Source organism: Chiloscyllium plagiosum, unplaced genomic scaffold (assembly GCF_037043375.1).
Source record: "Chiloscyllium plagiosum isolate Xiang-an unplaced genomic scaffold, Cpla_swu_hap1 HiC_scaffold_40, whole genome shotgun sequence".
NCBI classification, from domain to species: domain Eukaryota; kingdom Metazoa; phylum Chordata; class Chondrichthyes; order Orectolobiformes; family Hemiscylliidae; genus Chiloscyllium; species Chiloscyllium plagiosum.
The window spans coordinates 15,824,214-15,849,204 of NW_028270178.1; the positions used below are offsets into that span (position 1 = coordinate 15,824,214).

General features: G+C 44.6%; 1 protein-coding gene across 1 annotated transcript; it reads right to left on the reverse strand.

The window, feature by feature from the left end:
- LOC148138352 (G protein-coupled receptor 15-like) lies at positions 1 to 24,888 on the reverse strand. The gene is made up of 2 exons (XM_087981643.1): positions 24,880 to 24,888; positions 1 to 546 (listed from the first exon to the last, which is right to left on the reverse strand). The coding sequence occupies exons 1-2, from the start codon at positions 24,886 to 24,888 to the stop codon at positions 1 to 3; spliced, it is 555 nt and encodes a 184-aa protein (XP_087837769.1).
- Between the last annotated feature and the right edge of the window lie 103 nt (positions 24,889 to 24,991).

The window sequence follows — 24,991 nt, forward strand, 5'->3', positions numbered from 1 at the left end:
TTAAAGTTTAGTAACTCGGTCCAGGATGAAGTAGGTGACAGTGGGTAGCCACAGCAGTATGAACGCTGCAGATATGGCGAAGAGTGAAACAATGGATTTCCTTCGGTTTTTCATCTCCTCATCACTGCTGACAGCGCTGGCCTGGTGTACGAGTCTCCTTCGGGCCAAGCTCGTGAGCAGGATGTGTTTGACGGTGAGACAGTTGAGGAGTTGTATGAGGAGATATGGAAAGAGTGGTGTAAGAATGTGGTTCAGCCAGTCGTAGATGGACCATTCCAATAAATGTCCAAAGACCAATCGCACCCTACAGCCTCTACCTTGTCCGTCTAAGGTGACGATGGGCTCGTATTTGAAGTAGTCTGGAATACTCCTCAAGATGCTCACCACCCAAAGGGTAGCAAGGACGTTGACTGCCGTCCTCCATGTACAATATTTCGCTTTTAATCCGTGGTGGCATATGGTGACAAAGCGATCAAAGGTGAAAACAACAGTGGACCAGACAGAGCAGTCCATGAAAGCAGACATCAGGAACTTGTTGAAGGCACACTTGGGTAAGAAAATAGATCAAAGACATCACATAGTAATACGCCAGTTGACCAAAAACCACACAGAATGCGAGAACAAGAAGATCCGAGAGAGCCGTGGCCACCAGATACAGAGTTACTGATTTGGAAAGCCCACAATTGCCTCGACACGGAATTATAATAGTCACAAAAGTTGTTGCCAAAATAAAGGAAAGCAAACATTAATGACATAAGTTTCTCGGGCGATAAATCTTAGCTTGAATTAATTAGTAAAACGTTTGATAACTGAAGTCGTGTTTTCTCTGCTGTATATTGAAAGTTAAAACTTGAAGCAATGATTTTTTTTTGAGTTTTTGGAATGACAGAAACTTCATTCATGTAAAGATCGCTGACTGGGAGATAATAATCTCTCAGTCCCAGAGTTGAGTGTTCATTTCACTCTCCAGCTTATCAATCTCAAGATTTTTGTTGAGATTCCAGTGCACTACTGGAGGAAAATGAATCTATCAGAACTCTCATACATGATCGAAGGTCAACTCTCACATCTCAATGAAAGCAAAACCGGGTGGTTTCTGGAGATCATAAGCAAACGCAGAGTCTGCTGGAGAAACTCAGCAGGTCTGTCAGCATCTATGGAGAGACAACAGAATCCCTGTCAGGTCTTATTGAGAAGAAAGAGAAAAAAAGGCAGTGAAATCTCAAAGTAAATTTTCATTTGGAAAGAAATTACAGATGTTTGTACTTAATAGTAACTTGGTTTATAATTCACCAGGAGGGACTCCAAGTGGGTCTCCGCATTTTGTATCAGTTGTTAAATCTGTTGTTAATCTGATCATCAAATCTGAGACTAGTAGTGACATACTAACTTGTGCAATTTGTGTAATGCAGCAATAACGGGGAGTTGCACAAGTTGTGGGAACTGGTGCAGTATAGCCCTAAATAGGGGAATTGGTGCAAAGAAGTACTAAATGGGAGACGTGGGACATTGTAGCACTAACTGGGACAATTAGTGCAGTGTAGCACTAAGTGGAGAATTTGTTGTAGTTTTGCAGTTTTTGGCAGAATTGTAATAATTGGAAGGAGTGGTTCAGTGTAGCCTGAAATGTGAAAATTGATACAGAGTAGTACTAAACGGGAGACTTCGGGCAATGAAGCATTTAATGGGAGAATTGATACCGTATAGTACTAAACAGCAGATTTGGGTCAGTGTACTACTCAATGGGGCAAGTGGTGCAGTAAAGAGAAATAAATGTAAAAATTACAGTAGCATAGCAATGAATTGGAGCATTTATGTATTAAAAAAGAGAATCGGTGCAGAGTAGCATGAAATGGCAGAATTGGTTCAGTGTGGTCGGAAATGGGACAGTTGTTGCAGGATAGTGCTGAATGGGAGACTTGGTGCAGTGTAGCACCAAATGCGAGCATTGTTGCATGGAAATTCTAAATAGAAGAATTGGGGCCATGTAAAACTAAACGGGGGGATTAGTGCATTGAAGCAATAAATGGAAGAATTACAGCAGCTTGGCAGTAAATTGGGTAATTGGGGCATTGTAGTACTTAAAGGGAGATTCAGTGCAGAGTAGCACTAATTGGGAGATTTGGTCCAGTGTAGTACTATATGAGAAAATTTGCACAGGGTAGTACTAAATGCGAGACTTGGGGCAGTGTAGCAAAAAATGCGAAAATTGGGTGCACCGTAATACTCAATGGAAGAATTGGGACACTGCGACACCAAGTGGGGGAAATGGTGTAGTGTAGCAATAAATGAGAGAACTGGGGCAGTATCGTACTAAATCGGGAAATTGGGGCAGAGTCGTAATAAATAGATAAATTGGTGCGTTGTAACAAGAAGTAGTGCACTGTATCAGTAAATGGGGCAATTGGTGCAGAGTTGCACGAAATAGGAGAACTGTGCAGAGTAATTCTAAATGGGAGACTTGGGGCAGTGTAGCACTAAATGCGAGAATTGTCGCAGTGTAGTACTAAATTTGAGAATTGGGCAGTGTAGCACTAAATGGGGCAATTGGTGAAGTGTAGCACTCAATGGGAGAATAAGTGTAATATAGCTATAAATGGCAGAGTTGGAGCAGAGTTACACTGATTGGGAGAATTGGTGCAACGTCGCCCGAAATGGGAGACTTGGTGCAGGGCAGTACAAAATGGGAGAATTTATGCAGTGTAGTACTAAATGGGGAATTAGATACAGTGTATCACTAAATGCGACAGTTGCTGCATTTAGTGATACACTAAATGGCAGAATTGCAGCAGTAAAGCAATAAAGACGAGACTTGGGGCAGTGTCATAATGAAAGGCAAAATCGGCGCAACGTCGCCATAAAGGGGAGTATTTGTAAAGTTTCGCACTAAATGAAAGGATTGGTATTGCAATTTCAAATGGGAGAATTGGTGCAGAGTATGGCTAGAAGGGGAATTGGGGCAGTGTAGTAATAAATGGGAGAATTGGTTCAGAGTAGAACTAAATAGGAGATTTGGGGCAGCGTAATCCTAAATGGAAGAAATGTTGCAGTGTGGTACTAAATTGGAGAATTGGGACAGTGTAATACTAAATAGAGAAGTGGTACACGGTCGCAATAAATGGGAGATTTGGTGCAGAGTTCCACGAATTGGTAGAATTGGTGCAGAGTAGATCTAAATGGGAGACATAGGGCAGTATAGCAGTAAATGGGACAATTGGTGCAGTGCAGTACGAAATGGCAGAATTGTAGTAAAAATAGCTATAAGGGGAGACTTGGGAAAGTGTCGTACTGAAAGGGAGAATCAGTGCAAACTCGCACTAAATGGGAGTATTGGTGCAATTTCCTGAAATGGACGAATTGAGGCAGTGTGGTAAGAAATGAGAGAATTGGTGCTTTGTAGCACTAAATGGAAGAATGGCTGCAATGTATTACCGAATGCAGAATAGGCCTAAATGGGTGAATTGTTGGTGTATCACGAGATGGGAGAACTGGTTCACTGTGGTACTAAATTGGAGAATTGGTAGAGTGTAATGCTAAATGTGAGAATTGGCACTGTATAGCTAAATTCCAAAATAATGGGAGAATTGGTGCAGGCCATACTAACTGGGAGACTTGGGGCAGTATAACACTAAATGATAGAAGTGCTGCAGTGACGTACTAAAGTGGAGAATTGGGGCAGTGTTGCACTAAATGGGACAATTGGTGCACTATATATCGAAATAGGAGAATTAGTTCAGTGTAGTACTAAATGGGTCAATTGGTTAATTGTATCACGAAATGGAAAAATATGGTGCAGCGAAGCACGAAATTGGAGAATGTGTGCAGAATAATACTGAATGTGAGAATTGGTTTCATGTCAGAGGAAAAAGTGAGAATGTGTGCACTGGATATCGAAATGCAAAGAGTGCAAGCGGGGTAAAATGAAGTGGGAGAAATTGGGCATTGTAGCAATAATTTGCAGAATTGCTGAAGTGTAACGTAAACGGGAGAATTTCTGCAGTGTAACACTGGATGGGAGAATTGGTACAGCGTAGCAATAAATGGAATAACTGGTGCTGTGTTGCAATAAATAGGATTATTGGTGCAGGAAAGCTTTAATTTGGAGAATTGGGACTGTGGAGCACTAAATAGAAGAGTTGATACAGGATTGCAAGAAATGAGAGACTTGGGGCAGTGTAGTACTAACTGGAGGAATTGTGGCAGTGTCATACGAAATTGAAGAATGGGTGCAGTGTAACACAAAATGGAAAAATGGATGCGTGTCGCATTAAATGGTAGATTTGGTGCAGTGTAGCAATAAATCGAAGAATTGGGGCAGTTTATCACTGAATGGGGGAATTGGTACAGAGTAGCAATAAGTGTGAGAATTGAGGCAGTGCAGCACTAAATGGGACAATTGGTACATCGTAGCAAAAAATGGGAGGATGAGGAACTGCAGCACTTTGGGGAGTATAGACCTAAATGAAAGAATTGCTGAAGTTCAGCATTAAATCTGAGACATGGGGGTGTGTTGTACTAATTTGAGAATTAGTGCACTGTAGCAATAAATGGCAGAATTAGTTCAGTGTGGTACTAAATGGGCGAATTGGCGCAGTGTAGCCCGAAATGAGGGAATTGGAGTAGTGAGTTACGAAATGGGAGACTTGTATCAGTGCAGCACTAAATGAGGGATTTGTTGTAGTTTTGAAATATGTGGCAGAGTTGGTGCAGAGTTGCACTAATTAGATGAATTGGCGCATTACAGCTCGAAGTGGGAAAATTGATGCAGAATAATACTAAATGGGAAAATTGGTATAGTGTTGCAAAAAATGAAAGGATTGGGGCAGTGTAGCTCAAAATGGGAGAATTGTTGCAGTTTATTAATAAATGGGAGATGGGAGAAGTGCAGTATTAAATAGAGAATTGGTGCACTGTCGCAATAAATGGGAGAATTGGTTCAGAGTTGCGCGGAATGGGAGAATTGGTGCAGAGTAGTACCAAATGGGAGATGTGGGCAGAGTAGCACTAAGTGCGAGAATTGTTGTAATGTAGTTGTAAATTGGAAAATTGGGGCACTGTAGCACTAAATGGTACAGTGTAGCAATAAATGAGAGAATTAGTACAGTGGCGCAATAAATGCCAGAGTTGGTGCAGAGTTACAGTGATTGCAAGGATTGGTGTTGTGCAGCCCGAAAGGGGAGAAATGGTGCAGTGTAGTATTAAGTTGTGGAATTGGTACAGTGTGATAATCAATGTGAGAACTGGCGCAATCTAGTATTAAATTGCAAAAAATCGTGCAGTTCATCAAAATGAAGGAAGAATTAGTGCAGAGTAGTACTAAATGGGAGACTTGAAGCAGTGTAACTCTAAGTGGAGATGTGTTGTACTGCAGGACTAAATTAGTGAATTGCGGCAGTGTATCACTAATTGGGAGAATTTGTGCACTATATCACGAAATGAGAGAACTGGTGCAGCATAGCACTAAATGGAAGAATTGGTACAGTGCAACAATAAATGTGAGAATTGGTATAGTGTCGCATGAAAAAGTGAGAATTTGTGCAATTGGAAAATGTGCTGCTGTGCAGTACGAAAAGGGTGAAATTGCAGAATTGATGCAATGGAGCAGTAAATGGGAGAATTACTACAGTGTAGCAGTGAATGGGAGAATTGGTACAGCGCAGCAATAAATGGAAGAATTGGTTCAGTGTTGTACTAAATGGGGGAAATGTTGCAGTACAGAATGAAATTGGAGAATTGGTGCAATGGAGTACAAAGTAGGAAAATTGATGCATCGTCACACTAATTGGAAGAATTGGTGCAGTATAGTACTGAATGGGATAACTGGTATAATGTGGCACAAAATGGGAGAACTGGTGCAGTGTAGCAGCAAATGGGAGAATTGGTTCAGTGTAGCGCTAAATGGGAGAATTGGTGAAGAGTAATGTGAAGTGGGAGAATTGGTAGAATGCAATGCGAAATGGGAGAAATGTTACAGTGTAATAATAAAAAGGGATTATTGTTGCAGTGCAAAGTTTAATGGGAGAATTCGTGTCGTGTAGCAATAAACAGAACGTCTGTAATACTAAACGAGAGAATTGTTGCAGTGTAGCAATAAAAGGTAGAATTGGTTCAATGTGTTTTTTAAAGGGAGAGTTGTCGCAGTGTGGTACTAAACGGGAGAATTGCTGGCATGTAGTACTAAATTGGAGCATTGGTTCAGTCTAGTAACATATGGGAGAATTGTTGCAGATCAGTACTAAATTTCTGAATTCATGCAGTGTAGAGGTAAACGGGAGATTTGGTGCAGATTTAAACTAATTCAGAGAATGAGTGCTAAGCAGCATGAAATGGGGGAAGTGGAAAAGAGCACCCCTAAATAGGAGATTTGTACTAAGCATCAGGAAATTGGAGGGATGTATGCACTGGAACACCAAGATCCGCCTGTTCCTCCACACTGTCAAGAATCCTGTCTTTAATACGATATTCAGCATTCAGATTCGACCTTCCAAATTGCATCACTTCGCATTTATCCAGGTTGAACTCCATCTGTCTTTTCTCAGTCCAGCTCTGCATCATGTCTATGTCGTGCTGCAGCCTGCAATAGTTTTCGATGCTATCAACGGCACGTCAAAACTTTGTGTCATTGGCAAATTTACTACTCCAGCCCTCAACCTTCTCATCCAAGTCATATATAAAAAAACTACAAAGAGCAGAAGCCCAAGAACAGAGCCCTACGGGTCAACACACACCATTGACTTCCAGGCAGAATAGTTTCCATCGACAACCACTCTCTGCCTTCTGTCAGCTAACCAGTTCTGAATCCAGACAACCGAATCTCCTTGTACCCCAGACCTACTGATTTTATGAATTAACCTAGCATGGGATCAGATGCTTTGCTGAAGTCCATATGCACGACATCCAGTGCTCAGCCATCGTTGACCTGTCTCATCACCTCCTCCAAAAACTAAACAAGATTTGTGAGACATGATCTGCCCCTCACAAAGCCATATTAATTGTCTTTAATCACACCATTCTTTTCCAATAGTCATGAATCCTATCCCTCATAATTCTTTCCAAAACCTTGCTGACCACAGACGTAAGACTGACTTGTCTTTAATTGCCAGCGATTTTCCTATTCCCCTTCTTGAAAAGAGGAACAGCATTCAACTCTCTCCAATACTCGGATACGGCTCCTGTGCAGAGTCAGGAAACAAAGATCTTCGCCAGCGAATTAGCAAGCGCCTTTCTCGCATTCCGGAACAGCCCAGGTAAATCTGATTTTGGCCATGGGGACTTAGCAATCTTAATGATTGCCAAATTTTCCATCACATCAAGTTACTCAATCTTGATCTTTTCAAGCCTGTTTTCCAGCACCTCAACGTTTTCATTCACAACAAGGTCCCTTTCCTGACTAAAAACCGAAGCAAAAAAAACTCGGTGCCACCTTTTTCGTGCCACCTCTTGGCTGTTCTCAGTCCATTTATGAGCTCCTTTCTCGTAGGCCAGAAATCCTCCAATACTGTGCTAGATCTTTGCTTCCTCCACCTTACGTAAGCTGCCTTTTTCCTTGCAGAAGCTCCTCGGTTCATCCAAGGCTCTTAATCTTACCACTTCTTACCTGTCTCAGAGGAACAATTTCGTGCATCAGTGGAAACAACTGCTACTTAAATAGTCGCTATATATCTGTTGTGCGCTTTCTGCAGAATTATTGCTCCCAATCTGTACTTCCCAACTCCTGTGATCGCATCATAATTTACTTTTCCTCAATTAAATATCTTCCATTGTAACTGCTCTTTTCCCTATCCAATCTGTGGTAAATGTGAGGCAGTTGTGGTCACTGCCACCAAAGTGTCTTCCCACCTCGAGATCTGACACTTGTCTTGGCTCATTGCCGAGTACGAAGCCCAAAATGGCCACTTCCCTCGTTGGCCTGTCTACATGCTGGGTAAGGAAACCCTCCTGAACACACCAGTCACAAACGGCTCCACCCAGACCATCTGCACAAAGGAAGTTCCAGTCAATATTAGGAAAGTTGAAGTTGCCCACAACAACGCTGCTCCATCCGCATTTTTCCAAAACCTGCCGGCAGTAGAGTTCTTCAATCTCACGACTGCGATTTGGGGGTCTGTAAAAATTCGCCAATGAGGTGGCTGATTTCTTGGTGTTCCGAACTACCACCCATACTGACTTAGTAGACAAACCTTTCTCGACAACCTTCGTTTCCGTAGCTGTGATGCACTCTCTGATTAACACTGCTACACCCTCTCCTCTTTTTCCACCGCCCTGTACTTTATAAACTTTCTAAACACAGGAACATCAAGCAACCATTCCTGCCCCTGTGAAACTCACGTCTCCGTTACGAGCACATCACCATATTCCCAAGTACTCATCCGTGCTCTAAGTTCATCACTCTTATTTCTGACATTCCTTGCGATAAAACAGACACACATTAACCGATCCTTTTGTTTCATCAAGTGAAAAACCTTCCTTATAGATTCACTACATCCTGCCGCTGCCTCATCTACAACTGCCCCTCTCAGATATGTAGCTCTGGTTCCCACCCCCTTTCCAAACTAGTTTAAACCCTCCCGAACCATGATCAAATCGCCCATCCAGGACATTTGTGCCCCTCCAGATCACGTGCAAACCATCCTATAGGTATAGGTCCCACGTTCCTCAGATGGCGTCCTAATGGTCTACGTATCTGAATCCACCCTCCTGCACCAGGCTCGCAGCCACTTGTTAAGCTGCATTCGCGGACTGTTTTTCACCTCACTGTGTCGTGGCACCAGTAGCCAACCTGAGGTCACTCCACTATTCGTCCTGCTCTTCAGCTTCCAACCTCACTCTCTGTAGTCACTTTTCAGACCCTCAATCCATTCCCTGGCTATATCATTGGTGCCAATATGTACCATGATTTCTGGCTGTTCACCCTCTCCCTTCAGAACCCAGTAAACCCGATTGATGTCATATCAGATCCTGGCACCGGGGAGACAAAATACTGACCGGGAGTCCCGTTCTTGACCCTAATATCTCCTGTCAATCCGTCTAACTATTGAGTTCCCTGCCACTAGTGCTTTTCTATTCTCCCTCCTCTTTCCTTCTGAGCATCAGTGCCAGGCTCAGTGCCAGAAATCTGACAACTATGGCTTTCCGTTGGTAGGCCTTCCCACTAGTTGTGTACGAAATGGTATACTTATTGCTGAGGGAACGGCCATAGGTTACCTCTGCTCTATCTATTGGTTCTCTTTCCTCCCCCTGAATGTATGTCAGCTGTCATTATACTGTGTCTGAAGAGTGACCATCTCTCTGCACATCCTCTCAATTTCTCCATCAGCCTCCCGACGATTCGCAGTTCATTGAGCTCCAGCTCCAGTTCCCTAACTCCGTTTTTGAGGAATTGGATTTGGTGCACTTCCCTCAGATGTGGTCGGCAGAGACATGTGTTGTGTCTCTCACCTGCCACATTGTGCAGGAGGAACATGCAACTGCTCTATCAGCCATGCCCCTCTAATCTGAAAGCCAACATAGTACTAAATGGGGAAGAGAAGCAGAAAACCTGCCAACTTACAGAGTTTACAGATTTTTAGTAAGGTTAGAGGGAGGCCCTACGGTGTAAGGTCTCGGGTTCAGATCTCACCCACTTTAAAACTTCCCGGCAGCCCTCTATTCCTTGAACCCTCTCTCCTCGCCGCTCTGTTCAAAGAAAATTGATGCAGTGTAGTACTAAAAGGGAGAATTATGGAAGTCTTATATTAAATGGAAGAACTTCAGCAGAATTGGTGCCATGCAGTATTAGATGTGAGAATTGGTGCAGTGTAGAAATAACGCATTTTCACTCTCCGTGCAGATTAGAGTTTTGATGCAGGACACATCAATATTCGAGAATTCTAGCAGCGAATAACTAACTGAGAGAAGTGTTGCAGGGAAATACTAAATGGAAGAACTGGTGCACAGTGGAACTCAATTAGAGAATTGTGGCATTACATGGGAGAATTAGAGTAGGGCACCACTAAATGGCAGAGACTGTAATTTCCCCTCCCACGTGCTCCTTCTTTAGAGACCGCAATTTCCCTTCCCACATACTCCTTCTTTAGAGTCCACAATTTCCCTTCCCTCGTGGTTAAAATGCCCTCCAATGCATCTCGTCCACAGCCCGCACCTCCACCCTCAGACCCAACCCCTCCAACCGTAACAAAGAGAGGACGACCCTGGTGCTCAACTTCCAACCCACCAACCTTCGCATAAACCAAATCATCCGCCGACATTTCCGCCACCTCCAAACAGACCCCACCACCAGGGATATATTTCCCTCCCCACTCCTTTCCACCTTCCGCAAAGACAGTTCCCTCTGTACCTACCTGGTCTGTCCACGCCCCCCTACGACCCACCCTCCCATCCTGGCACTTTCCCCTGTCACCGCAGGAACTGTAAAACCTGTGCCCATACCTGCTCCCTCACCTCTATCCAAGGCCCTAAAGGAGCCTTCCACATCCATCAAAGTTTTACCTGAACATCCACCAATATCATTTATTGTATCCGTTGCTCCCGATGCGGTCTCCTCTACATTGGGGAGACTGGACGCCTCCTCGCAGAGCGCTTTATGGAACATCTCCGAGACACCCGCTCCAATCAACCAAAACCGCCCCGTGGCTCAACATTTCAACTCCCCCTCACACTCTGCCGAGGATATGGACGTCCTGGGCCTCCTCTTCCACCGCGCCCTCACCACCAGACGCATGGAGGAAGAACGTCTCATATTCCGCCTCGGAACACTTCAACCCCAGGGCATCAATGTGAACTTCAACAGTTTCCTCGTTTCCCATTCCCCCACCTCATCCTAGTTTCAAACCTCCAGCTCAACACTGTCCCCTTGTCTTGTCCGGACTTGTCCGACCTTCCCAGCTCCTTTTACACCTATCCACTCCACCCTCTCCTCCATGACCTATCACCTACATCTCCTCCCTCACTGCCCCATTGTACTCTATGCTACTCTCTCCCCATCCCCACCCTCCTCCAGCTTATCTCACTACGCTTCAGGTTCTCTGCCTTTATTCCTGATGAAAGGCTTTTGCCCGAAACGTCGATTTTGCTGCTCCTCGGATGCTGCCTGAATTGCTGTGCTCTTCCAGCACCACTAATCCAGAATGCGAGTTTGGTGCAAAGTGCCATTACATTATAGAGTTTGTGGCAGTGCCAATAAATTAGAGAGTTTGAGCAGAGAGGGTCTAAATGGGATGAAAAGGGGCATGAATTAAAAAAAAGATAAATGTTGTAAGCATCAGTAAATTGGGCATTCTGTCTGCGCACGACTAAATTAAAAAAAATTGAGTATGGAACCAATACGTGGAATAAGTGTATTAGAGAAAAGATAAACGGGCATCAATAATTGGAGAATACATGCCGGTGTCACTAGATGCGAGAATTAGTGCAGGGTAACACTACGTGGGAAAACTGGGGCAGGATAATACTGAACGGAGAGATAGTACAGCTCCAGGATTTGTGCAAGACTGGTAAATGGGAGAATTGGTGCAGAGCAGTGCAGACCTAAATAGAGTCATGCAATCACAGAGATGTACAGGATAGAAACACCTTCCTGTTGAACCAGTCCATGCTAACATTTAAAATATTCTGGCAATGGACCAACAAATGGGAAAACCAACCATGGCAAGGAACTACCACATGGAAGAATTCGGCCAGGCCAGGTTTGAATAGGAGAATTTTGAACAGCGCATAAGGTATTGGAAGAACTGTTGCAGTGTAGCATTTAATGGGACAATTGGGGCAGGACAGTACTGGATTGGAGAAATGGAGAAGGGCACGACTAAATGGGAGAATTGGGCTTGGAAACCTTGTCAGTTCTCAGACGATGTCGCAGCACTGGCTGCGACGTTACTGCCTCATGACTGAACCTCGGACACTAAAATACTTCTTCACTTCTGAACCCCTGTTTGCTACCGGTGCCACGCGATAGTGAGGCGAGGAACAGTCAGTTAATACAGCTAACACGTGGCTGCGAGGCTCGTGAAGGACGGAGGGCTTCAGATACCTAGACCATTGGGATAACTTTTGGGGAGGTTGGTACCTGTACATGAAGGACGGGTTGCACCTGAACTGGAGGGGCACAAACGTCCTGGGTGGGAGATTTGCTCGTGTGATTCTGGAGGTTTCAAACTTGTTTGGTAGGGGGGTGGGAATCAGTGCCACATATCTGAGAGGGGGACAGTCGCTGATGTGGCAGAGACAGGATGTAGTGAATCTATCTGGAAGGTTTCTCTCGAAATGAAACAAAGGGATCAGTTAAAGTATGTCTGCTTTAACGCAAGGAATGTCAGAAACAAGAGTGACGAACTTAGAGCATGGAACAGTACTTGGGACTGCGATGTTTAGGCAATAACATATACGTAAGTTTCACAGGGGCAGGAATGATTGTTTGATATTCCAGTGTTTAGAACATTTAAAAAGAACAGGGAGGGTGGAAAAAGAGGAGAGGTGTAGCAGTGTTAATCAGAGAGTGAATCACAGCTACAGAAATGATGGTTGTCGAGAAACGTTTGTCGACTGAGTCAGTGTGGGTGGAAGTTAGGAACACCAAGGGAACACCCACCTCATTGGAGGTTCTCTACAGACCACCCAGTAGTAGTAAAACGATTGAATAACTCATAAGTGGGCAGATCCTGGAAAAATGCAGATGTGGTAGGATTGTTGCAATGGGTGGTTTCAACTTTCCGAATATCGACTGGAAACTTCAAAGTGCAGATGGATTGGATGGGGACGTTTTTGGCTGGTATGTTCAAGAGGATTTCCTTACTCAGTATGTGGACAGGTCGACGAGGGGAGAAGTCATATTGGATTTGGTGCTGGGTAATGAATCAGGACAGGTGTCAGATCTCGTGGTGGGAAAAGACTTTGGTGACAGCGATTGCAACTGCCTTACATTTACCATAGCCTTGGAGAGGGAAAGGAGCAGTTATCGAGGGAAGATATCTAATTGGGGAAAAGGAAATTATGACGCTCTCAGACAGGAGTTGGGAGCATAGACGGGGAGCAATTGTTCCACAGAAAGGCCACAGTAGATATATGGAGACAATTTAAGGAGCAGTTGTTGCGAGTGATGCACGAATTTGTTCCTCTGAGACAGGTAAGAAGGGGTAAGACTAAGGAGCCTTGGATGACGAGAACAGAGGAGTTTCTGGAAGGAAGAAGGCAGTTTCTGGAAGGAAGAAGATGGTGGAAGCAAGGATTGCAGGCTTGCTCGAATGGAGCTCAGAAATGGACTGAGCAGAGCCAGGAGGTGGCACGTAAGCGGTTTGCAAGAACGATTATGGAGAATTCAAAGGCCATTATTTCATACGTGAGGAATGAGAAAATGACTAGGGAGAAGGTAGGGCTGATCAGGGATAATGGAGGGAACATGTGCATGAAGTCTGAGCAGATAGGGGAAGCGCTAAATGAGATGTATTGCTTTAGTTTTCACGAAGGAAAGGGATTTTGTTGTGAATGAAAACTTTGAGGAGCTGGGCTATAGGCTGAACCAAGTCAAGATTAGTGAAGTTGATGTGGTGTAAATTTTGGCAAACATTAAGATTGACACGTCCCCAGGGCCAGACCAGATTTATCGTAGGCTGCTCCCAGAAGCGCGAAAGGAGTTTGCTAAGCAGCTGCCGAAGATCTTTGCCTCGTCACTCTGAACGGGATTCGTACTGGAGGATTGAAATGAGGGAAATGGTGTTGCTTTTTCAAGAAGGAAAACAGGGTACTCCTGGGCAATTTCAGACCAGTCAGTGTTAAGTCTGTGGTCAGCAAATTTTTGGAAAGACGTCTGATGGATACGATTGATGACTATTTGGCAAAGCATGGTGTAATTAAAGGTAGGCAGCATGGCTTTATGAGGACCACATTATGCCTCAGCATCCATATTGAGTTATCTGAGATGCCTGACAAGATAGGTCGATGAAGGTAGAGCAGTTGATGTGGTGTATCTGGATTTTAGCAAGGCATTTGACAAGGTTCCCCATGGTAGGCTCATTCATAAAGTCAGGAAGTATGGGATACAGGGAGAGTTGGCTATCTGGATTCAGAATTGGTTGGCTGACAGAAAACCTTCCGCCTGGAGGTCAGTGACGAGTGGTGTCCCGTACGGCTGTGTTCTTGGGCCTCTGCTCTTTGTAGTTTTTATAAATGACTTGGATGAGGAGTTTGAGGGTAAGGTTAGTAAATTTGAAGATGACACAAAGATTGGAGGTGCCGTTAATAGTATAGAGGGCTATTGCAGACTGCTGTACGACATAGACAGGATGTAGGGCTGTACTGAGAATTGGCAGATGGAGTTCAACCTGGATAAATGTGAAATGATGCATTTATGATGGTCTAACTCGAATGCTGAATATAGGATTAAATATAGGATTCTTGGCATTGTAGAGGAACAGAGTGATCTTGGTGTTCAAGTGCATAGATCCCTCAAAGTTGCCACACAAATGGATAGGGTTGTTAAGAAAGCATATGCTATTTTGGCTTTCATTAATAGGGGGATAGAGTTTAATCGCTGCGAGGTTTTGCTACAGCTCTACAAGTCCAGGGTGAGACCACACATGGAACATTGTGTCCAGTTCTGGTCGCCCTACTATGGGAAAGATACAGAAGCTTTGGAGAGGGTGCAAAGAAGGTTTACCAAGAGGCTCCCTGGACTGGAGGGCTTGCCTTATGGGAAAGCTCCGATTTTTCTCTCTGGAGAGAAGGAGGAAGAGAGGAGACCTGATCGAGGAATACAAGATAATGATAGGAATAGATTAATTTAGTAGCCAGAAAGTTTTCCAAAGGGCAGGATTGACTGGTACGAGTGGTCATCGTTTTAAGATATTAAGAGAAAGGTATAGAGGAGATGTCAGAGGTAGGTGCTTTACAGAGAGAGCTTTGAATGCAGGGAATGCATTTCCAGCGGTGGCGGTGGAACCAGATCATTAGGGACATTTAAGCAACTGCTGGACATGCACATGGATAGCAGTGAGTTGCGGGATGCATAGGTTGCGATATTTTATTTTATATTAGGATTTAACCTCAGCACAACATCTTGGGCCAAGGGGCCTGTTCAGTGCTGTGCGTTTATATGTTCTATGTTCTATCTCGATATCTGGGGATTTGGGCCATATCCTCAGCCCCCGAGTTAGCACCTTTCAAGTACAGATCTGAGTCTTCCGCTGGTTGCTGGCAGCTGGGTGTTGGGCGGTGTGAGCTCGGCACTGGATGTTGTACAGTGGACCACTGGGTGCTGGGGACTGGATGATGGACGATGAGCGCAGGGCATGTGAAGCTGGGTCTGGGCACCATTGACTGCATATGGCAATGACGAGGCGATGTAGCAGAACTGAACAGCTGGAAGGTGCTCAATTGCCTTCCATTCACGTACGTGTGGTCTGTGGAGGGGAAGGCGTTGGGGGATGTGAGGGTGTGGCCGCTGCCTTGGCGGTTGTCAGTCCACAACCAGCTACCAACCTCCTGGAGTGGTCTATCCCCTCACACACTGTGTGTCAGAAAGGGTCCAGCCAAGTGTGCCAACTGGGGGTGGGGCACTTGGGCTGCACTGGCGATGTCACCTGACAGATAGTCAGTGCAGACTAAACTAGGTGGAGTAAGATGTATTGTACTCCTCTACTACACATTCAGAGCACGCTGTATCGTCCTGGTCTCTTGCACAGTCAGAGCAGACTGTAATGCACTGGTCTTCTGCATAATCACAGCACGCTGTATCATACAGGCCTGCTCACAGAGCACGCTTTATCTTGCTGGTCTACTGCACAATCAGAGCGCATTTTGTCATACTGGTCTGCTGCGCAGTCAGAGCAGACCGTAACTGACTGGCCCACTGCACATTCAGATATTGTACAGGACCACCGTACTGTACAAGAAAATAGTACGGGTCTACAACACAGAGTATGTTGTATCACACTGGTCTACTGCACAATCAGAGCGCATTTTGTCATACTGGTCTGCTGCGCAGTCAGAGCAGACCGTAACTGACTGGCCCACTGCACATTCAGATATTGTACAGGACCACCGTACTGTACAAGAAAATAGTACGGGTCTACAACACAGAGTATGTTGTATCACACTGGTCTACTGCACAATCAGATTCCGCTGTATCTTCCTGGTCTACTGCATAGAAAACGCTGAATTGCACTGTTCTGCTGCACAATCTGAACATGCAGTACTGTTCTACTGTACAGAAACGCTATATTGTAGTCATCTTTTGAATAATCAGAGAACGTTCTGTTGCACTGGTGTACTGCAGAATCAGAGCACACTATATCGTACTGGTCCAAGTGCACAATCACAGCACGCTGTGTCATTCTGGTCTGCTTCCTAATCAGAGCACACAAGATCAAAATGTTCTACTGGACAATCAGAACGCACTGTATCTTATTGGTCTCCCACACAATTAGAGGATACTGTATCGTACTGGTCTACTACATTGCTGGAGCACACCGTATCACACTGGTCTACTGCATATTCAGAGCACACTGTATTGTACTGGTCTACTGAACAGAGCATGCTGTATCATGCTGGTCTGCTGCACAATCAGAGAACACTGTATCGAACTGGTCTGTTGCACAGAGTGCTCTGTATTGTACAGACCTCACCATCAAACCTCACCATCAAACCAGCTGACAAGGGAGGCGCAGTAGTAGTTTGGCGCACTGACATTTACACCACTGAGGCCAAACGCCAGCTCGCAGATACCTCCTCCTACCGTCCCCTTGACCATGACCCCACCCCCACCACCAAACCATCATCTCCCAGACCATCCATAACCTCATCACCTCAGGGGACCTCCCATCCACCGCCTCCAACCTCATAGTCCCACAACCCCGCACCGCCCGTTTCTACCTCCTGCCCAAAATCCACAAACCTGACTGCCCCGGACGACCCATCGTCTCAGCCTGCTCCTGCCCAACCGAACTCATCTCGGCATACCTCGACACGGTCCTGTCCCCATTAGTCCAAGAACTCCCCACCTACGTTCGTGACACCACCCACGCCCTCCACCTCCTCCAGGATTTCCGCTTCCCCGGTCCCCAACGCCTCATCTTCACCATGGACATCCAGTCCCTGTACACCTCCATCCCCCATCATGAAGGACTCAAAGCACTCCGCTTCTTCCTTTCCCGCCGTACCACCCAGTACCCTTCCACCGACACCCTCCTTCGACTGACCGAACTGGTCCTCACCCTGAACAACTTTTCTTTCCAATCCTCCCACTTTCTCCAAACAAAAGGAGTAGCCATGGGCACCCGCATGGGCCCCAGCTATGCCTGCCTCTTCGTAGGGTATGTGGAACAATCCATCTTCCGCAACTACACTGGCCCCACCCCCCATCTTTTCCTTCGCTACATTGATGACTGTATCGGCGCTACCTCCTGCTCCCACGAGGAGGTTGAACAGTTCATCCACTACACTAACACCTTCCACCCCGACCTCAAATTCACCTGGACAGTCTCGGACTCCTCCCTCCCCTTCCTAGACCTTTCTGTTTCTATCTCAGGCGACCGAATCAACACGGACATCTACTACAAACAAACCGACTCCCACAGCTACCTGGACTACACCTCCTCCCATCCTGCCCCCTGTAAAAACGCCAATTCCTTCGTCTCCGCCGCATCTGCTCCCAGGAGGACCAGTTCAAAATACGTACAACACAGATGGCCTCCTTCTTCAAGGACGGCAATTTCCCCCCCGACGTGGTCGACGGTGCCCTCCACCGCATCTCCTCCACTTCCCGCTCCTCCGCCCTTGAGCCCCGCCCCTCCAACTGCCACCAGGACAGAACCCCACTGGTCCTCACCTACCACCCCACCAATCTCCATGTACAGCGCATCATCCGTCGTCACTTCCGCCACCTCCAAACAGACCCCAGCACCAAGGATATATTTCCCTCCCCTCCCCTATCAGCTTTCCGTAGAGACCACTCCCTCCGCGACTCCCTTGTCAGATCCACACCCCCCACCGACCCAACCTCCACTCTCGGCACCTTCCCTTGCAACCGCAGGAGGTGCAACACTTGCGCCCACACCTCCCCCCTCACTTCTCTCCAAGGCCCCAAAGGAAACTTCCATATCCGCCACAGATTCACCTGCACCTCCACCCACATCATCTACTGCATCCGCTGCAGCCGGTGTGGCCTCCTCTATATTGGGGAGACAGGCCGCCTACTTGCGGAGCGATTCAGAGAGCACCTCTGGGCCACCCGGACGAACCAACCCAACCACCCTGTAGCACAGCATTTCAACTCCCCCTCCCACTCCACCGAGGATATGCAGGTCATTGGACTCATCCACTGCCAAACCACAACAACGCGACGGTCGTCGGAGGAGCGTCTTATCTTCCGACTGGGAACCCTCCAACCACAGGGGATGAATTTGGACTTCACCAGTTTCTTCATCCTCCCTCCCCCCACCCCCCACCTTGTCTCAGCCGAATCCCTCCAGCCCGGCACCGCCTTCCTGACCTGCAGTCTTCTTCTTGACCTCTCCGCCTCCATCCTACTCCGACCTATCACCCTCACCTTGACCTCTTTCCACCTATCACATTTCCAACGCCCCTCCTCCAAGTCCCTCCTCCCTACCTTTTATCTTCTCCTGCTGAACACTCTCTGCTCATTCCTGAAGGAGGGCCTGTGCCCGAAACGTCGAATCTCCTGTTCCCTGGATGCTGCCTGACCTGCTGTGCTGTTCCAGCAATAAAGTTTCAACTTCGATCTCCAGCATCTGCAGACCTCACTTTCTCCTCTGTATTGTACTGGTCCAATGAACATTCAGATCATGTTGTATCGTACTGGTCTGATGCACAGAGTATGCTGTATTGTACTGGTCTACTGAGCAATCAGAGCACGCTGCATTGTACTGGTCTACTGCACAGTCAGAGTGCACTGTATCATAATAAGTGACTGCACTATCAGAGCACTCTGCATCCTATTGGTCTACTGCATGATCAGAACACGTTATATCGTATTGATCTAATGTACAGAGTATGGTGCATCGCACTGCTCCATTCCACAGAGCATGCTGTATCGTGCTGGTCTGCTGCACAATCAGAGGACGTGTCTCCTACTGGTCTACTGCACAAACAGAGCACGATGTATCGTACTGGTCTACTGTGCTGTATTTTACCAGTCTATTGCACAATGAGAGTGGTGCCTGCAAGGGAGTGCGTCTGAGCGCGAGAGAGAGTACATGCATGAGACAGAGTGCATATGTGCACGATAGAGAGAGCGTATGCGTCTTTGAGCAAAGGAATGTGCATGTGTGCCCAAGAGTGTGTGTATGCAAGAGACGGACTGTGTGCGTGCAAGAAGGAGCCTATCCAGATATAAGGATTTCATACTCGTTTGATGAAAAGCGGAACGTTTATCTGCCTTGTTTTGCAAACTTAATTGTCACTTTCTCTTTGGATGAACTGCTGGACATGACAATACTGGAAACTGAATAACAGACGTTTGTATGCTTATAAGATAATTACCAAGAAGCCCACATGAAATTGTGAATGATCTATCAAATATGAACAATGTAATTGAAGTTTTTTAAACTGCAACTGAGGCTGTAAAAAGGAACAAAGTGGGCAAAAGACACCAATCAGAGTATTTCTGACATCCAGTAATTTGCATTCAAAACATAAGTTTATGGAAATTAAGATGGAATCTTCATCCCGATTAGAGATAGACATTGACTTGCCTCTAATTTGAGATGTGTCCAACAATTTAGTTCTAATATAAGTTCATATCTAAATGAACAATTTCCCGGCATTTCAGCTATGTTAGAGGGGAACAAATTAGATTTTAGACAATTAGCCTTAAAGATTCTCAGCACAATTTATTGAGTTAGAAATACAGACACGTCGTGGAAAGGAAGAGTAGTCTGCCATTCAGCTGGTCTGACCCTTACTGTGATAAAGCTGATCGTCCAACTCAGTATCTTCTCCCACATCCATACCACGTACTGTGAACCCCGCTTTCCAAAGAACTATACCTACATTTTCACTGGAAGTCTTAAATGCTTTTGCCTCAACACATTCCCATGGAAAAATAAAATTCCACAGTTTCGCCACTTTCTGTGTTACGAAATTTCTCCTTAGTACAGCACACTGATAAAACACTTATTCTGTACCCTTAAACTATGGCTCTTGGATCTGGAGGTACGTATTGCCTGGCTGGTCTCGGGGTCGATCGTCCTCTGAAAATCTTTGCATTGTTTCAACAATAATCGTATTAATATTAAATTAATCAGTTCATGGAAAATGTCGGAAATGGGATACTTGATTACTACTGGCATTTGAGTAACATCGGAACTTGTAGTATTTGTTTCAGAGATCATGATCAAGCATCATAGGGCAGTTTATCCAAACTGACAATGAAAAACAATGTTCATTTACCATGGTCACCGATGATTGCAAGAACAGAGTCATAAATCTCCTTTATCAGCAGAATAGTTGGTTGGTTCATATATTTCACTGAAACGTATATTGCATCGTGTTGGACGTGATCCCTCAGAGCAGAACCTGGGCACAGCAGTGGAAGGAAATGTGAACTAAAAAAAAGACCAGCGGATGATGGAAGTTTGAAACGAATACTGATAATGCTGGACAAATGTGGCAGATCGTTTCTGAAGAGAGAAATAACGGAATATTTCCAGCCAAGTGAATCTTCATCAAAACTGAAAGCAGCTGGGGTAGAAGGGGAAGGAGTCAACAGCATAATTGGAGATGGTGCGAATACTGATCGTGTTGTAAGAAACGAAAGGCAAACAAAGGGATTACTGATGATGAGCCAAGACAGCAAAGCTCAGACGGGTGCTGACGTGAATTCTGAATGGTTAAAACTGGATTAGCAGTGTTGGGAATCTATTTAACGGGGTCACGTGCTATTGGGGAGGTTAATGAATATGGGGGAGAATGATTACGCACTCAAACTACCAACAGATCTAACAACAGATCAAACCAACCCAAAAGGTTATTGGTAATTCGCATAATTTGTAGTCTTTTAACAAATTGATTTTAAAAGATATTCTTGCTTGATGCGCCAGACGATAACACAATGGAACATTGGACAGTTTCTGGAAAAGGAGACCCATATTTCCATGTGGACTGTGATATTGTCCAATTCTAGCTTTTGCTGAATAGCAGAAAATAGTGCCCCTTGCTTCCTTGTTTTCTTTCCAAATTAAAATGTTAAAGTGTGATTGAGTAGAAATCTTCAAAATGTTAACAGGCTTTCTGATATCAAGGCAGCTCAGTTAAGGGCCAACCGTAATTACATAGTATCAGAAGAAATACAGCTTTGTCTCTGAATAGCACTTGATGGCTTGAAGGCTTTGTTGTTGTGCTATAGGCCACAAGCGCTGTAGAATCTGTTCAGCATGGGTCAGAACTATGGATCACGTGTGTTCTTTCGCACTGAAGTTGAATAAGCGCTCGTGTGTCACAGGTGTAGTTGCTCAAACAGAAGCACACGTCATTCTTGCTGCTTTCGAGCTTTTGTAGCACAGTGGCAGTGTTGCTACCCCGAATGAGGAGTCCTGGGTACAGGTCTCTCCTGATCTGACAATGTGCAATAACAGATTGATGAGTAATCTTTGATATGCTCAATTGTTGCAGGATTGAACTCTATGTAACTGCTGGGATAAACTGTTTGAGAATACAATCCTATTGTGTGTATGGCAGAAGGTACCATGAGGAACAGTTGTTGGAAGTGCACGATCGCGGGAGTAATGGATGAGCATTTGCAACATCATGATTAGTGTAGGCTTGCAGTATTGTTGGGGCTACAGTTTAATCGCTGCAGTAAATGACGGGCCATCATTCTGTATAACTGCTAGTAAAAAAGTCCATCAACACCAGTTTAGGGGAACAGAGACACCTGTGGTGTGACATGGGATTGCACAAAGATCAAACTTGTTCTGAGTACAAATAGCGCGCCAGTGACAAATCTGGGACTGTTTATTCGAGCAACATAGCAGCTTTGGAACAGGAGGAAGTCATTCCGCATCTCGAGCTGTTCATTTATTGAATAAGATCATGGTTGGTCTGTCACCTAATTACATGTACTTGCCTTTGGCTAATCTCCCTTGGTACGTTTGCTGAACAAAAGAAAACTATCTTTCCTCGATTTACAATGAGCAATTGATCCAGCCTCCACTGCTATTTGTGAAAGAGAGTTCCTCCACCTACCCTTGTGTATAGAAATGCTTTCTAACGTGTCCCCTTAATGCTCTGGCCCCAATTCGAAGACTCTGCAGCCCGATTTTCGATTTTCTCAGCTAGTGAAAATATTTTGTCTTTATCTAATTTGCTCCTTACTGTATTTTGAAGTTACTTTCTTGGTATTTTCATATTCTTTGAGGTAACATGAAGCAGACTGTGTCTCTGTTAATGTGTTATCCTGTATTTTAGTGTGTTAGTGCATTGTTTTTATCTCGTTGATTTTAACCCTACTGCGAATCCTCTTGCAAGGATGCCTCCTCTCTCTACGAGAATCTCAGGGAGTCTCTCTCCCACTGCAACTCCCAGTTCATTTCCTCTGCCCTGAAGCTCTTCAACCATGTCCTGAAACGAACCCGCTACTACAGCCACATTTGTTTACTCTATGCTACTCTCTCCCCACCCCCACCCTTCTCTAGCTTGTCTCTCCACGCTTCAGGCTCTCTGCCTTTATTCCTGATGAAGGGCTTTTGCCCAAACGTCGATTTTGCTGCTCCTCGGATGCTGCCTGAATTGCTGTGCTCTTCCAGCACCACTAATCCAGAATCTGGTTTCCAGCATCTGCAGTCATTGTTTTTAACTTGTTAATTAGTGTGTCCAAGAGCATTAGTGTGTTACTGTATTACTTAGTTTGTTAGAGTGTGTTAGCGAGTGTGTTAGAATCTCTGTGTGTGTTATGGTTGGGTAAGGAGATATCATACTCTGTCATCAAATACCGTGAGCTCCTTAATATGAAGTTTAAACATTGCCCATAAATGGGTCCGAAATTTCTCTGTACCAGCTAACAATTCTCTTTAAAATAGTTCTCACTCAGAGAGACCTGCGTTTTTAATAGTTGATCAATAAATCTTCTGCAATCAAGTTCCACATAATAAGAGATGAGTTGACCTTATCCATTGTTTATTTGTGCTACCAATATCCTCCAAGTTCGTTGTTTTAGGGCCCGCCCAAGGGCAAAGATATATTTTATCTTGAACAACCGAGACTGAAACCAGCAAGAAATTTGATGGACACAGTTTTATTTTCATGGCTTTCTTTAGAGTAACCTGTGCCTGAACTGCCAGCAAGAGCAAAGAAAAAGCTTTATTTTCATCTCTGCAGGGGAGCAATAAACTTGGCAAAAAGCCTTGTGTAAGGGTCCTGAACAAGCTTCACATATTCTTTTCACTTATTCTTATCACTCGCCCAATGACAAGAGCTGGGAACATTCGAGCTCCTTGTTTTCTTATTCCTTTGCCGTGGGTATAATTTCTTACTGTCTTTATGCTTCCCTCAGCTTTTTTGCTGAATTCGATAGCTCGCAAGGTCAGGATGCTCGTTTGCCAAGTTCAGCAAAACCAAGCTGTCTCTACTGCAAGATTTAGCAAAACATTAAATTTAGCAACGCATTCTCTTTCAGATTTCGTTGTAAATGTTAATTTTATTAATTTTCCATTACACTGGTAATCGAGAAATAGAGAGGGACAATGGTGAATGTAGGAAACAGCTGCCTTGAACAACTTTTCCCTGTTCAATCTTTGTCCAGAACGTTCGAGACTTTATGAGCTGCTCTACGGTTCGTGATTTTCTAATGTACTTTCTGAGCTAACAAAAAGGAGACTTACTCAGGGCAAATTAATTAATAAACCATGCAACGATTGCATCAGTAGCATTTTCAACTATTTCAATTATACCATAATAAATTTGGTCTAGCCATGAAATCCATTATCAAAATTGAGGTAAACACATTTCTCTATCGGCATTGTGAAAATTATAATTATGCTAGATGTGCAATGTAGATTTGGGAATCACATAAGATGTTGCCAAGAGTTTAGAAAATGCAATTAACATTAAAATCTGCATTGATACATTTGCATCATTGCTGTGTCTGTCCTGAATAATTATATCCCACTGACAAGCTTCGAGTTGAGCTTAATCAGTTAATGACTCTTGGAAAGATTAATTGGATTTCGAATATTTATCTGACATTCCATTAACGTTGCGTTTCTGGAAAATGTTAACGCAAGCACATAATATCAACTTTGTACCGTTTCCACGCCAAACATTATTCCATGTAAATCCTTTTAATATTGCTTGGCTTTATTGTCTTGACCTTTTTTAAAGATTTATGCAACAGCAATTCAAGATCATTCCATGTCGGAAGGCAGTAGCAAATAGGAACAGCAATCGGCCACTCGACCGATTTAGCCTGCTTTGCCATCCAATAGGACCATGGCTGATTGGAGCTTCCTCATGTCCACTTGCTTATCCTATTCCCATAACCCTTTATTCCCGTCCTGATCAAGGATCTATCTTTCTCAGCCTTAAATATTTACCAGTACGCTGTCCTCACTGCTGTCCATCGGAAATGAAGTTGAAACTCTACAACAATAAACGTATGCCATGCAACGTCCAGTAATACCAAAGGATGGTCACCACACTGGATGATCAATGACACCAATGCTCATGACAAATCAAAACTGTCTATTTTACTGTCTAAATGAACGAGGTAGATGATGCTTTACGATTCGTCAAGTTAACCAGAACTGAACGCAAGCCAAGAAATTACAGCGAATAATGACTTATTCCTGTTCCTAACGCGTGTGTGCCAATCACCTTCGTTCTGTGATGTTATTCCATTTGTTCGTTTTGGTGAAAAGTGCACCTGTTATTCACCTGCGTCATCTCTTCATGGACACATGAGTGAAATGGAGCAGCAAAAATCTCTTCAGTGAACGTTATTCTGGTCGTGTTGCATCACCTTTATTTTGTTCTCAACGAGGGACAT